Here is a 13,543-nt window from a genome sequence, read left to right as displayed (position 1 = left end):
CCCAGACCAGGGCTCGAACCCGTGTCCCCTGCATTAGCAGGCATATTCTCAACCACTGCGCCACCGGGGAAGCCCCCCCTCCCCTTCTCTTGCCCTTTGATCTCCTGCTAGTGACCAAACCCCACTGGCCAGTCCCAGCTGGAAGACAGAGAGCTAGAGAGTCTATTGAGTCCGCCAGTGCATGCCAATCTCCCGGACACAGAGGAGGGAAGAGAAGGTTGGAGGGTGTATCTGATGGGTCAAAGGAAAGCTATCCAGCACTTTTTTTCTCAAGAGTCAGTGAACGAATCCTCCTGTGCTTGCTTCCAGGACAGCAGAACTCAGAAATGACCCTAAGAGCTGAATTTCACATTTTTTGACTACTGAGAGTGCCACCTGCTGGTCCTGGTTGTCTCAGGGCTTCTCAGCTGTTGGGCAATCTGATGTTAGGTCCTGTCTATCTACTGCAGGAGCTGCTGTACTAACTGAGGCACATGGTACCCTGGAAGCCTGAAGAGACCCTCAGCAAGGCACTGCTTTCTGCTTGTGTTACTATAGTGACCCAAGTCCAGATCACCCCCAGACCGAGGACATCCTGCACTGTAAGTCTTATCTGGTAATAGTCGCTGTAGATAGGCTCCTGTATGCAGCTGCTCCTTCTACAGGGGTTAGGTGGGGTGCAGGGGGGAGCACCTTAATGCACACAAGCACTTCCCTAGGAAGCAAAGCATCTACCAGGATGGCTGGGCAGGGCAGATATTCCTGTAACAGTGGTCTCACATCTGACAAGTCTCATTAAGAAGAGGTTACATCAGCACCTCTTCCCTTCCAGATGGGTCCTTGATCTTGGTTTAATTTTGAGAATTCAAATAGATGCATGGAAGAGCTCCACAGACCAAATCCCATGTCTTTTTTTTTTTTTTAAATATTTATTTATTTAATTTTTTTGGCTGTGTTGGGTCTTCGTTTCTATGCGAGGGCTTTCTCTAGTTGTGGCAAGTGGGGGCCACTCTTCATTGCGGTGCGCGGGCCTTTCACTGTTGCGGACTCTCTTGTTGCGGGGCACAGGCTCCAGACGCGCAGGCTCAGTAGTTGTGGCTCTCGGGCCTAGTTGCTCTGCGGCATGTGGGATCTTCCCAGACCAGGGCTTGAACCTGTGTCCCCTGCATGGGCAGGCAGATTCTCAACCACTGCGCCACCAGGGAAGCCCCCATGTCTTAATCAAGCCCCAAAGTAGCCTATTATACATTCTCCTGGAAGTAATGGTTGTGAACTTGCTTCACATCTTCATAACTAAAAAGGGTCACTCAAAGGGCCCAGAACAAAGTTTGCACAAAGGTAAAATGATTTTTGCTACCTCAATAGATGCAGAAAAAGCATTTGACAAAATTCAACATCTCTTCATGATAAAATACTCAACAAACTAGGAATACAAAATCCTCAACCTGATAAAGAGCATCTGTGGACCCCATGGCAAATGTTCTACTTAACGGTGAAAGACTGAATGTTTCCCCTATGATCAGGAACAAGCAAGCATGTCTGTTCTCATCACTTCCATTCAGCATTCTACTGGAGATTCTAGCCAGGGCAATTAGACAAGAAAAAGAAATAAAGGCATCCAGATTAGAAAGGAATAAGTAAAACTATACTTCCAGATTATATGATGTTGTATACAGAAAATTCTGAGACATCTACGATGACCCTATTAGAGCTGATAAATGAGTCCAGAAAGGTTTCAGGCTACACGATCAACATACAAAAAGCAATTGTATTTCTATACACCAGCAATAAACAATCTGAAAGGGAAATTAAGAAGAGAAATCCCATTTACAGCAGCATCGAAAAGAACAAAATAATTAGGAAAAAATTAATAAAAGAAATACAAAACTTATACTCTGAAGATGTATGTATGGGATATTAGGAATTAAGAATACTCATCCTCCGCTGGGAGAAATGTAAATTGGTGTCACCTTTCTTGAAAGACAGTTTGGCATGATAGAATAAAACTGAATAGGCATATACCCTACAGTTCTGCAATTTTATTCCTAGGTTAACACTACAGGATATATGTACACAAATGTACAAGAAGTTGTGTTCATAATAGCTCCAAACTGGAACCAACCTGAATATCCATCAGTGATGAGATGGCTTACTTAAATCATTGCCTATTCAAACGACGAAACACTGTATAGCCAATAGTATGAATGAATTACAGCTATTGATACAAAGGCATATCAAAACCATAATGCTGATTAGAAGAATTAAATCTATGTAATTCCCATTTCTTGTTTAAAAACAAGAAAATTAAGCAATATGTTTATAGTCTAAGGATATATACATGTATAATAAAACTAGGCAGAAAAGCAAGAGAATGATTAACCAAAAATTCAAGATGATGTGTGTCAGAAGAGGCACAAAACATCTGGTAAACTGGCAATATTCTATTTTCAACCTATATATTGGACAGTGTGATGGTTAATTTTACGTGTCAACTTGACTGGGCTAAGAGGTGCCCAGGTAGCTTGTAAAACATTATGGGTGTTTCTGTGGGGGTGTTTCTAGAAGAGGTTAGCATTTTAATTGATAGACTGAGTAAAACAGATGGCCCTCACAAATGCGGGTGGGCATCATCCAATAACACTGAGGGCCTGAATATAACAAAATGACAGAGGAAGGGTGAATTTGCTGTCTCTGTTGAGCTGGGACATCCGTCTTCTTTTACCCTTGGACATTGGGCTCTTGGTTCTCACGTCTTTGGGCTTGGACTAGAACTATGCCACTGGCTTTCCTGGGCCTCCAGCTTGCAGAAAGTAGATCGTGGTAGCAGACCACAGACTCCATAATTGCATGAGCCAACTCCTCATAATAAATCTTCTATATATCTCTATATTTCCTATTGGTTCTGTTTTTCTGGAGAACCCTGACTAATACAGATGCACAAGTGTTTATTGTATTATTTTACCTTAAACCGTACATATGCATTTTATATACTTCTATATGTATGATATATCATGCACACACACAGTTGGGATCTTTCCTACCTAATTTACAAGTGCCAGCAGCAGTGAGGGACTCAGGAAAGTGAGCTGGCGAAGCAGGAATAAGTAATGTCTGATATGCTAAGAATCTAAATTGACCTTGACTTTCATCTCCTCCAGCTTGGTTTACTTCTTAACTGGCTGCTAGTGTTTCTTTTCTTTTTTTTTTTTTTTAAACATCTTTATTGGAGTATAAGTGCTTTACAACGGTGTGTTAGTTTCTGCTTTATAACAAAGTGAATCAGCTATACATATACATATATTCCCATATCTCCTCCGTCTCGCATCTCCCTCCCTCCCTCCCCATCCCAACCCCCCAGGCGGTCACAAAGCACAAAGCTGATCTCCCTGCGCTATGCGGTTGCTTCCCACTAGCTATCTATTTTACATTTGGTAGTGTTTCTGCTGACGTTGCACCTGATGGTAACTATCACTGACACCGATGATGTTGTAGAATACTCCTTTATTGGTGTTAGGTTGTGAATACTCATTTTAGTTAAATTAAATCCACTTAGAACAAAAATACACTTGTGCCTATTTTTTTATCATGTCTCTATCTCTTCTATCTTCTCTATCAGTGGCCAGTTGATTCAGACAACACTTTGATGACATACATTACTATTTTCCTTCCCTCCCTCCCTTCCTTCCTTCCTTCCATCTTTCCTTCCTTCCTCCCTCCCTCCCTCCCTTCCTTTCTTTCTTTCATTTAAACACACTCCAGATACATTTTCTCTTACCTTTTAATCAATACAGTAATGACGATAGTTTTTACAAGTATAAATTCTCCAGACAACTAAGTTTCTTCTCCAAATTCTCTTTGAATGGAAGATACTATTATGCTGCGTAACTCTGGTAAAGATAGCTTCTTCTTTTCTTTATCGTCTTGAAGAAAAGTTAGTTGAGTTTTCTTGGGTTAATTCAAAGTATGCCAGTCTTTCAAAACTTTTGCTCATGTGGTATACATTTTCTAAGTTTTCTTTACAGCATTCTTTTAAATGAATGAAAATTGCTGAGTTGCTCATTATTTGTCTCCTCTCTCTTACTCTTTCTTGGTTCTTCTTTGTAATAAATTCTTAGTTACCCTGAAGGGGCAGGGAAATACGGGTTTCAGCTTAATCAAACTTCCTTGCTGACTAAGAGTCATGATTAGTGTCACCAGGAAATTTGAATATAACTAAGCCTTCAACAGTATCAGGAGACCTTCTGCAATTGCAGCTTCTTATTGACGATTCAGAAAACACGTCAGGATATTTCAGTGCTCTGGGTCATCATTATGAATATCAATGATCATCCCATAGGGTATTATTTTATTGCTGCATTACAAATTACCCCAAAACTTAGCAGCTCTAAAGCAAATATTTATCATCTTACAGTTTCTGAAGACTAGGAATCTGGGACTGGCAGTTGAGCTCTTAGTGGGGCTGCAGTTTCATCTCAAAGCTCAACTCAGGGAGGATCTGCTTCCAAGCTCACTCACATGGTTATTGGCAGGCTTCAGGTCATCACCTGATGTTGACTGGAGACCTCAGTTCTTTGCTGTGTCTGCCTCTCTGAAGGCTGCCTGAGGGTCTTCATAACACGGTAGCTGGTTTCCTTCAGAGTGAGTGATGAGAGAGAGGGAGAGAGAGCAAGAGAGAGAGAAATGAAAGCCACAACCTTTTTTTTTTTATGTTTTTTTTTTTAAACTTTGGGTTTATTTATTTATTTATTTATTTATTTATTTATTTATTTATTTATTTATTTATGGCTGTGTTGGGTCTTCGTTTCTGTGCGAGGGCTTTCTCCAGTTGCGGCAAGTGGGGGCCACTCTAGCCACAACCTTTTATAACCTAGTTGTGGAAGTGACACATCATCACTTCTGGAACAATGTGGGGAGACTACACAGGTGTGAACGTCAGGAGGTTGGGATTTTTGGAGGCCTTCTTGGAGGCTGGCTACCACAGACAGAATCTGTAATGGAATAATTTTACTCTTTTTATTAATTTATTTTTTTATTTTTATTTATTTAGCCACGCCTCACGGCTTGTGGGATCTTAGTTCCCTGACCAGAGATTGAACCTGGGCCCACGGCAGTGAAAGCCCCGCGTCTTAACCACTGGACTGCCAGGGAATTCCCTAATTTTGCTCTTTTTAAAAAAAAAAATTCAATCCTGGTCAAACACATACGTAAAATTTATCATCTTAACCGTTTTGAAGTGTGCAGTTCAGCAGTGTTAAATATATTCACATTGTTGTGCAACAGATCTCCAGAACTTTTTCGTCTTGCAAAAGAGAGTGATTTTTTAGAGCTGTATTTCTTATTGATCGAATGCTAGTGGATGGCATTACACTGATTTTGGTGCTCTGTTTTGGTTTAGCTACTTATTCTTTCTACCTGTCTGAGGTATATATTGACTTATTAGCCCTGTTCTTCCCATGCTATACCCACACCCATTGCCTTTGCCATGTGACTTGGCAGCTCCTCCCCCTAGAGCTGAGTGTAGTTTTCTGCTTCTTGACTCTGAGCTTGGCCATCTGATTGACTGGCTGATGGAATGTGGGCAGAAGGGACGATGTGCATATTTTGAGCCTAGGCCTTAAGAAGCATCATATTTTTCTGTTTGTCCTCTTGTGCTTCTGTCATCACCTTGAGAAGAGTTTGCCCTCAGTAGCTGTTGTCCTCTGAATCAGAGCTCCAGACTTGACACACATAGAACTGGCCTGAGCCCAACCCACTCTGAAGAGCCACACCTGGCTGGACCTGCTGCTTAGAGCCAAGCCACCCAGCTGAGCTTAGTCTGGACCAGCGAAGTGCCGATCAACCTGCAAACACATGGGAGGGCTTAGCTGAGATTGGCAGGGCCACCTCCAGCCATGTGAGAAATAAACGCTGAATGTTGTATGCTGCTGATGTTTTGTGGTTGTTTGTTACAAAACATTACTGTAACATTCGATAATGAATATTCTGCCCTTTTGCACTCTGGCCTCTGTGCCAGTGAGTTCCCAGGTACACTACATGCACACACACTCACACAGATCGCATTGATTTTCCCTCTGCACTGTCATGGCCACCTGTCTGCTGTTTGAATTGACTTCATCAGGGTCCGGAAGTAGTCTGTTCACTGAGAATGGGCAGGAAAAGAATAACAGTTTCTCCTAATTACAGATGTGGAAAGCACCTCAAGAGGGTTTCTACTCCACACAGGGTTTCTGGAAAGCAGCTGATTTTGCCATGAATGTTTACCTTCCCTTTGGGGAGTAGAATCACATCTGGGGAGTACTCTGGGGCAGAGTTTTTGGTGTGGTCCTGTTCTGTGCAAGATGGGGTGTACTGATTAACTATGGGGTGGTTTGGGATTGATCATGATGGATTCAATATGGATGGATTTATCATGGATTGTAATAATTTTTGCTTTATGTGTTGATTATTAATTTGTTTCTTTCACTTCAAGGGATCATTCATAACCATTTCCATAGCCTTTGTCTGTCCTCCTGCACCTCTTCCCCACTCCTCCTCAAGCATTGGTGTCTTGAGAAGGTGTGTCTGTAAACATATTTCACCTTTTATAGGTCTCATGCTCATGGCACCTAGCACACTGTTGAGTTCACAGTGGATGCTCAAATGTCAATGACCTTACACAGTGCTTTTCATGGGAGGTGCTCAATAAATATTTGAATAAATAAACATATTGACTAAATAGAATAAAAAATGGAATCACTTCTCTTGGCCTCAGTTTTTCTCATCTGTTAAATCAAGGAGAGTAGAGTGGTAAAGTAGGTGATTCCTAAGACCCCTCTTGAGGCTCAGCCAGTATTTCACTTGTATGACACAGTGCTGGGGAGCTGGCTATTGGCCTGACCCCTGAAATCTGACTACCTGAGGAGTGGGAGAGGAAGAGGCTCCCAGTGGTCAGATGCAGGGCACAGCACTTTTATACACTGTCTCCTTTACTTTTCATAATGACCTTGTGAGATTGTGATTTATCAGATGAGAAAATGACACAGCAAGTTTAAAGAACTAGTTAATAAATGGTGAAGCAGGAACTTGAAAAAATGTTTACCTGAGTCCAACATCCAGAATCCTTTCAGTTTTAACCATAACATCACGTGATCCAACATGATTTATATTAGCACCTTGGTTTGGATAGTGTCCTATTACACATTTGAGATGGAAAATTCTAAGCCAACTTGTTTTTACAGTATATACCTTATTATTTTTCAAGAATAGTGTTAAATGAATTCAAAGTGAGAAATATTTATACAAGTGCAAGATTATAATGTTAATAAACATTTTACATTGAACACAGAGAGCCAAAGTTAGAGGTAATGACTGTGTATAGCTCTTCAGGAGAGGTGTGTTTCTGCAGTCTGCCATTCATTACTTACATGGCATTGCATTTCAATAAGTCATGCATACAGAATGGCCTCAGTCCGAATTCTTGCTCATGTTGGTGATTTCTCAGGGGGATCTCAAGAATAACTGGCTGTTAGCCAGGATCTGGGATTTGGTTAAGAAATCAGGACTCCAAAAAGCAACAAAAGCAAAAATCAACAAGTGAGACTGCATCAAACTAAAATGCTTCTGCACAGCAAAAGAAACAATCAACAAAATGAAATGGCAACCTATGGAATGGGAGAAAATATTTGCAAACCATATACTGGATAAGGGGCTAATACCCAAAATATATGAAGAAAGCATACAACTCAAAAACAAAACAAAACGAAACGCAACAATCTGATTAAAAAATGGGCAGAAGAGTTTGGCACATGGCAAGAGCTCCGTAATTGTTGGAGATCATGGTTGTTATTACCAACTCCACCTATGACAGCCTGACCCTTGTTTGTAAATGTTGGGGCTCCCCAGCACTCTGTGTTGGGTCATGTTCTTTTCTCTTTCCACCAGTCCTCCAGTGCCATGCTTTTGTATACAGACAGAGACACAGCTCCCCGGTGTCCTGACCTTGCCCATCTCCACATCAGCCCTCTCGTCCAAGCTGCCTGGTCTCTCACCGATTTGCTGCAAGTGTCTCCTATTGCTCATCCAGCTTCCACTCCTGAGGCACCCTGCACCTCCCCACCCTCAAATCCATTGGATACCTGGTAGCCAGAGGGTCTTTCTGAATTAGACCATCCCTTTTGTGCTCATGGCCCTTCACTGGGGGAATCATCACACTTAGAATGAAATCCAAGCTCCTTTACATTACCTACAGCATCCTGTGTCACCTGGCCCTTCTGAACTCTCTGGCCTCATCCTGGGCTACTCTCCTTTTTTGTCACCATGTACTGGCCTTAGTTAAACCCCTGTATCTGGTCAAGTGCATCCCCTCCTGGGCCTTTGCACTTGCTGCTCCTTCTGACTGGAACATTCCCATTGCACCCCTCCCTCCAACTCCTCTTAACTCCCACATACTCCTCAGATCCCAGCTCACATGGGCTTCCTTCACTTCCACTTCATAGTGGAAGATTTCTCTGACTGCCTCTGGCTTCATCTCTCTCAATCGTAGAATCCACTCTCTTCCTTCATAGCACTCATCACAATTTATGCTTAGACATTTATTTTGTCTTTTTTTTATTGGAGTATAATTGCTTTACAATGTTGTGTTAGTTTCTGCTGTACAATGAAGTGAATCAGCTATATGTATAACTATATCCCCTCCCTCTTGGACCTCCCTCCCACCCCTCCCCCCATCCCACCCATCTAGGTTGTCACAGAGCACCGAGCTGAGCTTCCTGTGCTTTATAGATTGTTCCCATTAGCTATCTATTTTATGCATGGTAGTGTACATATGTCTATCCTTATCCCCCAATTTGTCCCACCCTCTCCTTCCCCCCCCCCCCGCCCCCCATCCACATGTCCGTTCTCTACATCTACATCTCTATTCCTGCCCTGCAAATAGGTTCATCTGTACCATTTTTCTAGATTTCACATATATGCATTAATATACGATATTTGTTTTTCTCTTTCTGACTTACTTCACTTTGTATGACAGTCTCTATGTCCAACCACATCTCTACAAATGACCCAAATTCTAACTTTTTATGGCTGAGTAATATTCCATTGTATATATGTACCACATCTCTTTATCCATTCATCTGTCTTGGACATTTAGGTTGCTTCCATGTCCTGGCTATTGTAAATAGTGCTGCAATGAACATTGGGGTACATGTGTCCTTTTGAATTATGGTTTTCTCAGGGTATATGCCCAGTAGTGGGATTGCTGGGTCATATGGTAGTTCTAGTTTTAGTTTTTTAAGGAACCTCCATACTGTTCTCCATAGTGGCTGTATCAATTTACATTCCCACCGACAGTGCAAAAGGGTTCCCTTTTCTCCACACCCTCTCCAGCATTTACTGTTTGTAGATTTTTTGATGATGTCCATTCTGACCAGTGTGAGGTGATACCTCATTGTAGTTTTGATTTACATTTCTCTAATAATTAGTGATGTTGAGCATCTTTTCATGTGCCTCTTTGCCATCTGTATGTCTTCTTTGGTGAAATGTCTATTTAGGTCTCCTGCCCACTTTTTAATTGGATTGTTTGTTTTTTTGATATTGAGCTCCATGAGCTGTTTTTATATTTTGGAGATTAATCCTTTGTCCATTGCTTTGTTTGCAAATATTTTCTCCCATTCTGAGGGTTGTCTTTTCGTCTTATTTATAGTTTCCTTTGCTGTGCAAAAGCTTTGAAGTTTCATTAGGTTCCATTTGTTTATTTTTGTTTTTATTTTCATTACTCTAGGAGGTGGGTCAAAAAAGATGTTGTTGTGATTTATGTCAAAGAGCGTTCTGCATATGTTTTCCTCTAAGAGTTTTACAGTGTCTGTCTTACATTTAGGTCTTTAATCCATTTTGAGTTTATTTTTGTGTATGGTGTTAGGTAGTGTTCTAATTTCATTCTTTTACATGTAGCTGTCCAGTTTTCCCAGCACCACTTATTGAAGAGGCTGTCTTTTCTCCATTGTATAGTCTTGCTTTCTTTGTCATAAATTAGGTGACCATATGTGCGTAGGTTTATCTCTGGGCTTTCTATCCTGTACTGTTGATCTATATTCCTTTTTTGGTGCCAGTACCATACTTTCTTGATTGCTGTAGCTTTGTAGTATAGTTTGAAGTTGGGGGCGCCTGATTCCTCCAGCTCTGTTTTGCTTTCTCAAGATTGCTTTGGCTATTTGAGGTCTTTTGTGTTTCTATACAAATTGTAAAATTTTTTGTTTTAATTCTGTGAAGAATGCCATTGGTAATTTAATAGATTGCATTGAATCTGTTGATTGCTTTGGGTAATATAGTCATTTTCACAATATTGATTCTTCCAATCCAAGAACATGGTGTATTTCTCCATCTGTTTATGTCATCTTTGATTTCTTTCATCAGTGTTTTATAGTTTTCTGAATACAGGTCTTTTGCATCCTTAGGTAGGTTTATTCCTAGGTATTTTGTTCTTTTTGTTGCAATGGTGAATGGGATTGTTTCCTTAATTTCTCTTTTTGATTTTTCATTGTTAGAGTACAGGAATGCAAGAGATTTCTGTGCATTAATTTTGAATCCAGCAACCTTACCAAATTCATTGATTAGTTCTAGTAGTTTTCTGGAGGCATCTTTAGGATTTTCTATGTATAGTATCATGTCATCTGCAAACAGCGACAGATTTACTTCTTCTTTTCCAATTTGTATTCCTTTTATTTCTTTTTCTTTTCCAATTATCGTGGCTAAGACTTCCAAAACTATGTCGAATAATAGTGGCGAGAGTGGACATCATTGTCTTGTTCCTGATCTTAGAGGAAATGCTTTCAGTTTTTCACCATTGAGAATGATGTTTGCTGTGGGTTTGTCGTGTATGGCCTTTATTATGTTGAGATAGGTTCCCTCTGTGCCCACTTTCTGGAGATTTTTTATCATAAATGGGTGTTGAATTTTGTCAAAAGCTTTTTCTGCATCAATTGAGATGATCATATGGTTTTTATTCCTTAATTTGTTAATATGGTGTATCACATTGATTGATTTGTGTATATTGAAGAATTCTTGCATTCCTGGGATAAATCCCACTTGATCATGGTGTATAATCCTTTTAATGTGTTGGTGGATTCTGTTTGCTAGTATTTTGTTGAGAATTTTTGCATCTATGTTCATAAGTAATATTTGTCTGCAGTTTTCCTTTTTTGTGATATCCTTGTCTGGTTTTGGTATCAGGGTGATAGTGGCCTCGTAGAACGAACTTCGGAGTGTTCCTCCCTCTGCAATTTTTTGGAAGAGTTTGAGAAGGATAGGTGTTAGCTCTTCTCTAAATGTTTGATAGAATTCACCTGTGAAGCCATCTGGTCCTGGACTTCTATTTGTTGGAAGATTTATAATTACAGTTTCAATTTCATTACTTGTGATAGGTCTGTTTATATTTTCTAATTCTTCCTGTTTCAGTCTTGGAAGGTTATACCTTTCCAAGAATCTGTCCATTTCTTTGAGGTTGTCCATTTTATTGGCATATAGTTGTTTGTAGTAGTCTCTTATAATCTTTTGTATTTCTGTGGTGTCAGTTCTGATTTCTCCTTTTTCATTTCTAATTTTATTGATTTGCGTCCTCTCCCTTTTTTTCTTGATGAGTCTGGCTAAAGGTGTATCAATTTTGTTTATCTTTTCAAGGAACCAACTTTTAGTTTTATTGATCTTTGCTATTGTTTTCTTCGTTTCTATTTCATTTATTTCTGCTCTGATCTTTATGATTTCTTTCCTTCTACTGACTGGGTTTTCTTTGTTCTTCTTTCCCTAGTTGCTTTAGATGTAAGGTTAAATTGTTTATTTGAGATTTTTCTTGTTTCTTGAGGTGAGTTTGAATTGCTATAAACTTCCCTCTTAGAACTGCTTTTGCTGTGTCCCATATGTTTTGGGTCATTGTGTTTTCGTTGTCATTTGTTTCTATGTATTACTAAATTTCCTCTTTGATTTCTTCAGTGATCTCTTGGTTATTTAGTAGTGCACTGTGTAGCCTCCATGTATTTGTGTTTTTTACAGTTTTTTTCCTGTAATTGATTTGTAATCTCATAGCATTGTGGTCAGAAAAGATACTTGATACAATTTCAGTGTTCTTAAATTTTCCAAGGCTTGATTTGTGACCCAAGATGTGATGTATCCTGGAGAATGTTCCGCGTGCACTTGAGAGGAAAGTGTATTCTGCCACTTTAGGGTAGAATGTCCTATAAACGTCAATTAAATCTGTTTGGTCTATTGTGTCATTTAAAGCTTGTATTTCTTTCTTTCTTTTCTGTTTGGATGATCTGTCCATTGGTGTAAGTGGGTGTTAAAGTCCCCCACTATTATTGTGTTACTGTCAGTTTCCCCTTTTATGGCTGTTAGCATTTGCCTTATGTATTGAGGTGCTCCTATGTTGAGTGCATAAATGTTTATAATTGTTATATCTTCTTCTTGGATTGATCCCTTGATCATTATGTAGTGTCCTTCCTTGTCTCTTGTAACAGTCTTTATTTTAAAGTCTATCTTATCTGATACGAGTATGGCTACTCCAGCTTTCTTTTGATTTCCAGTTACATGGAATATCTTTTTCCATGCCTTCACTTTCAGTCTGTATGTGTCCCTAGGTCTGAAGTGGGTCTCTTGCAGACAGCTTATATATGGGTGTTGGTTTTGTATCCATTCAGCCAGCCTGTGTCTTTTGGTTGGAGCAGTTAATCCATTTACATTTAAGGTAGTTATTGATATGTATGTTCCTATTACCATTTTCTTAATTGTTTTGGGTTTGCTTTTGTGGGTCTTTTTCTTCTTTTGTGTTTCCTGCCTTGAGAAGTTCCTTTAGCATTTGTTGTAAAGCTGGTTTGGTGGTGCTGAATTCTCTTAGCTTTTGCTTGTCTGTGAAGCTTTTGATTTCTCCATGGAATCTGAATGAGATCCTTGCTGGGTAGAGTAATCTTGTTTGTAGGTTTTTCTCTTTCAGCCCTTTAAGTATATACTGCCACTCCCTTCTGGCCTGCAGAGTTTCTGCTGAAAAATCAGCCGATAACCTTATGGGGATTCCCTTGTATGTTATTTTTTGCTTTTCCCTTGCTGCTTTTAGTATTTTTCCTTTGAATTTAATTTTCATTAGTTTGATTAATATGTGTCTTGGTGTGTTTCTCCTAGGGTTAATCCTGTATGAGACTCCCTGTGCTTCCTGGAATTTGGTGGCTATTTCCTTTCCCATGTTAGGGAAGTTTTTGACTATAGTCTCTTCGAATATTTTCTCAGACCCTTTCTTTTTCTGTTCTTCCAGGACCCCTATAATTCGAATGTTGGTGCACTTGGTGTTGTCCCAGATATCTCTGAGATTGTCTTCAATTCTTTTCATTCCTTTTTCTTTATTCTGCTCCTTGGCAGTTATTTCCACCATTCTGTCTTCCAGCTCACTTATTCGTTCTTCTGCCTCTGTTATTCTGTTGTTTATTCCTTCTAGTGTATTTTTCATTTCAGTTATTGTGTTGTTCATCTCTGTTTGTTGTTTAGTTCTTCTAGATTTTTCTTAAACGTTTCTTGTGTTGTCTTGATCTGTGCCACCATTCTGTTT

At 39.8% G+C, this 13,543-nt stretch overlaps 1 protein-coding gene and 1 long non-coding RNA gene across 2 annotated transcripts in view; one reads left to right on the top strand and one right to left on the bottom strand.

Annotated features, from left to right (window-relative positions):
* Positions 1–13,543, top strand: part of FRMD3 (FERM domain containing 3) — a 371,558-nt gene that overhangs the window by 931 nt on the left and 357,084 nt on the right. The window contains exon 2 of the mRNA XM_068552178.1: positions 450–581. Coding sequence (XP_068408279.1) covers positions 474–581 — 108 coding nt within the window. The 5' untranslated portion in view covers positions 450–473. The remainder of the gene's footprint in view (positions 1–449; positions 582–13,543) is intronic.
* The window catches only part of LOC137769965 (uncharacterized), a 30,418-nt gene continuing 20,785 nt past the window's right edge, over positions 3,911–13,543 (bottom strand). The window contains exons 2-3 of the long non-coding RNA XR_011075111.1: positions 4,495–4,610; positions 3,911–4,099 (exon numbers count right to left, since the gene is read on the bottom strand). This is a non-coding gene — a long non-coding RNA (uncharacterized lncRNA). The remainder of the gene's footprint in view (positions 4,100–4,494; positions 4,611–13,543) is intronic.

The sequence above is a fragment of the Eschrichtius robustus genome, chromosome 10 (genome assembly GCF_028021215.1).
Source record: "Eschrichtius robustus isolate mEscRob2 chromosome 10, mEscRob2.pri, whole genome shotgun sequence".
NCBI lineage: Eukaryota > Metazoa > Chordata > Mammalia > Artiodactyla > Eschrichtiidae > Eschrichtius > Eschrichtius robustus.
Note: the sequence above shows the minus strand (reverse complement) of the source record. Positions and strands in the feature narration are given on the sequence as shown.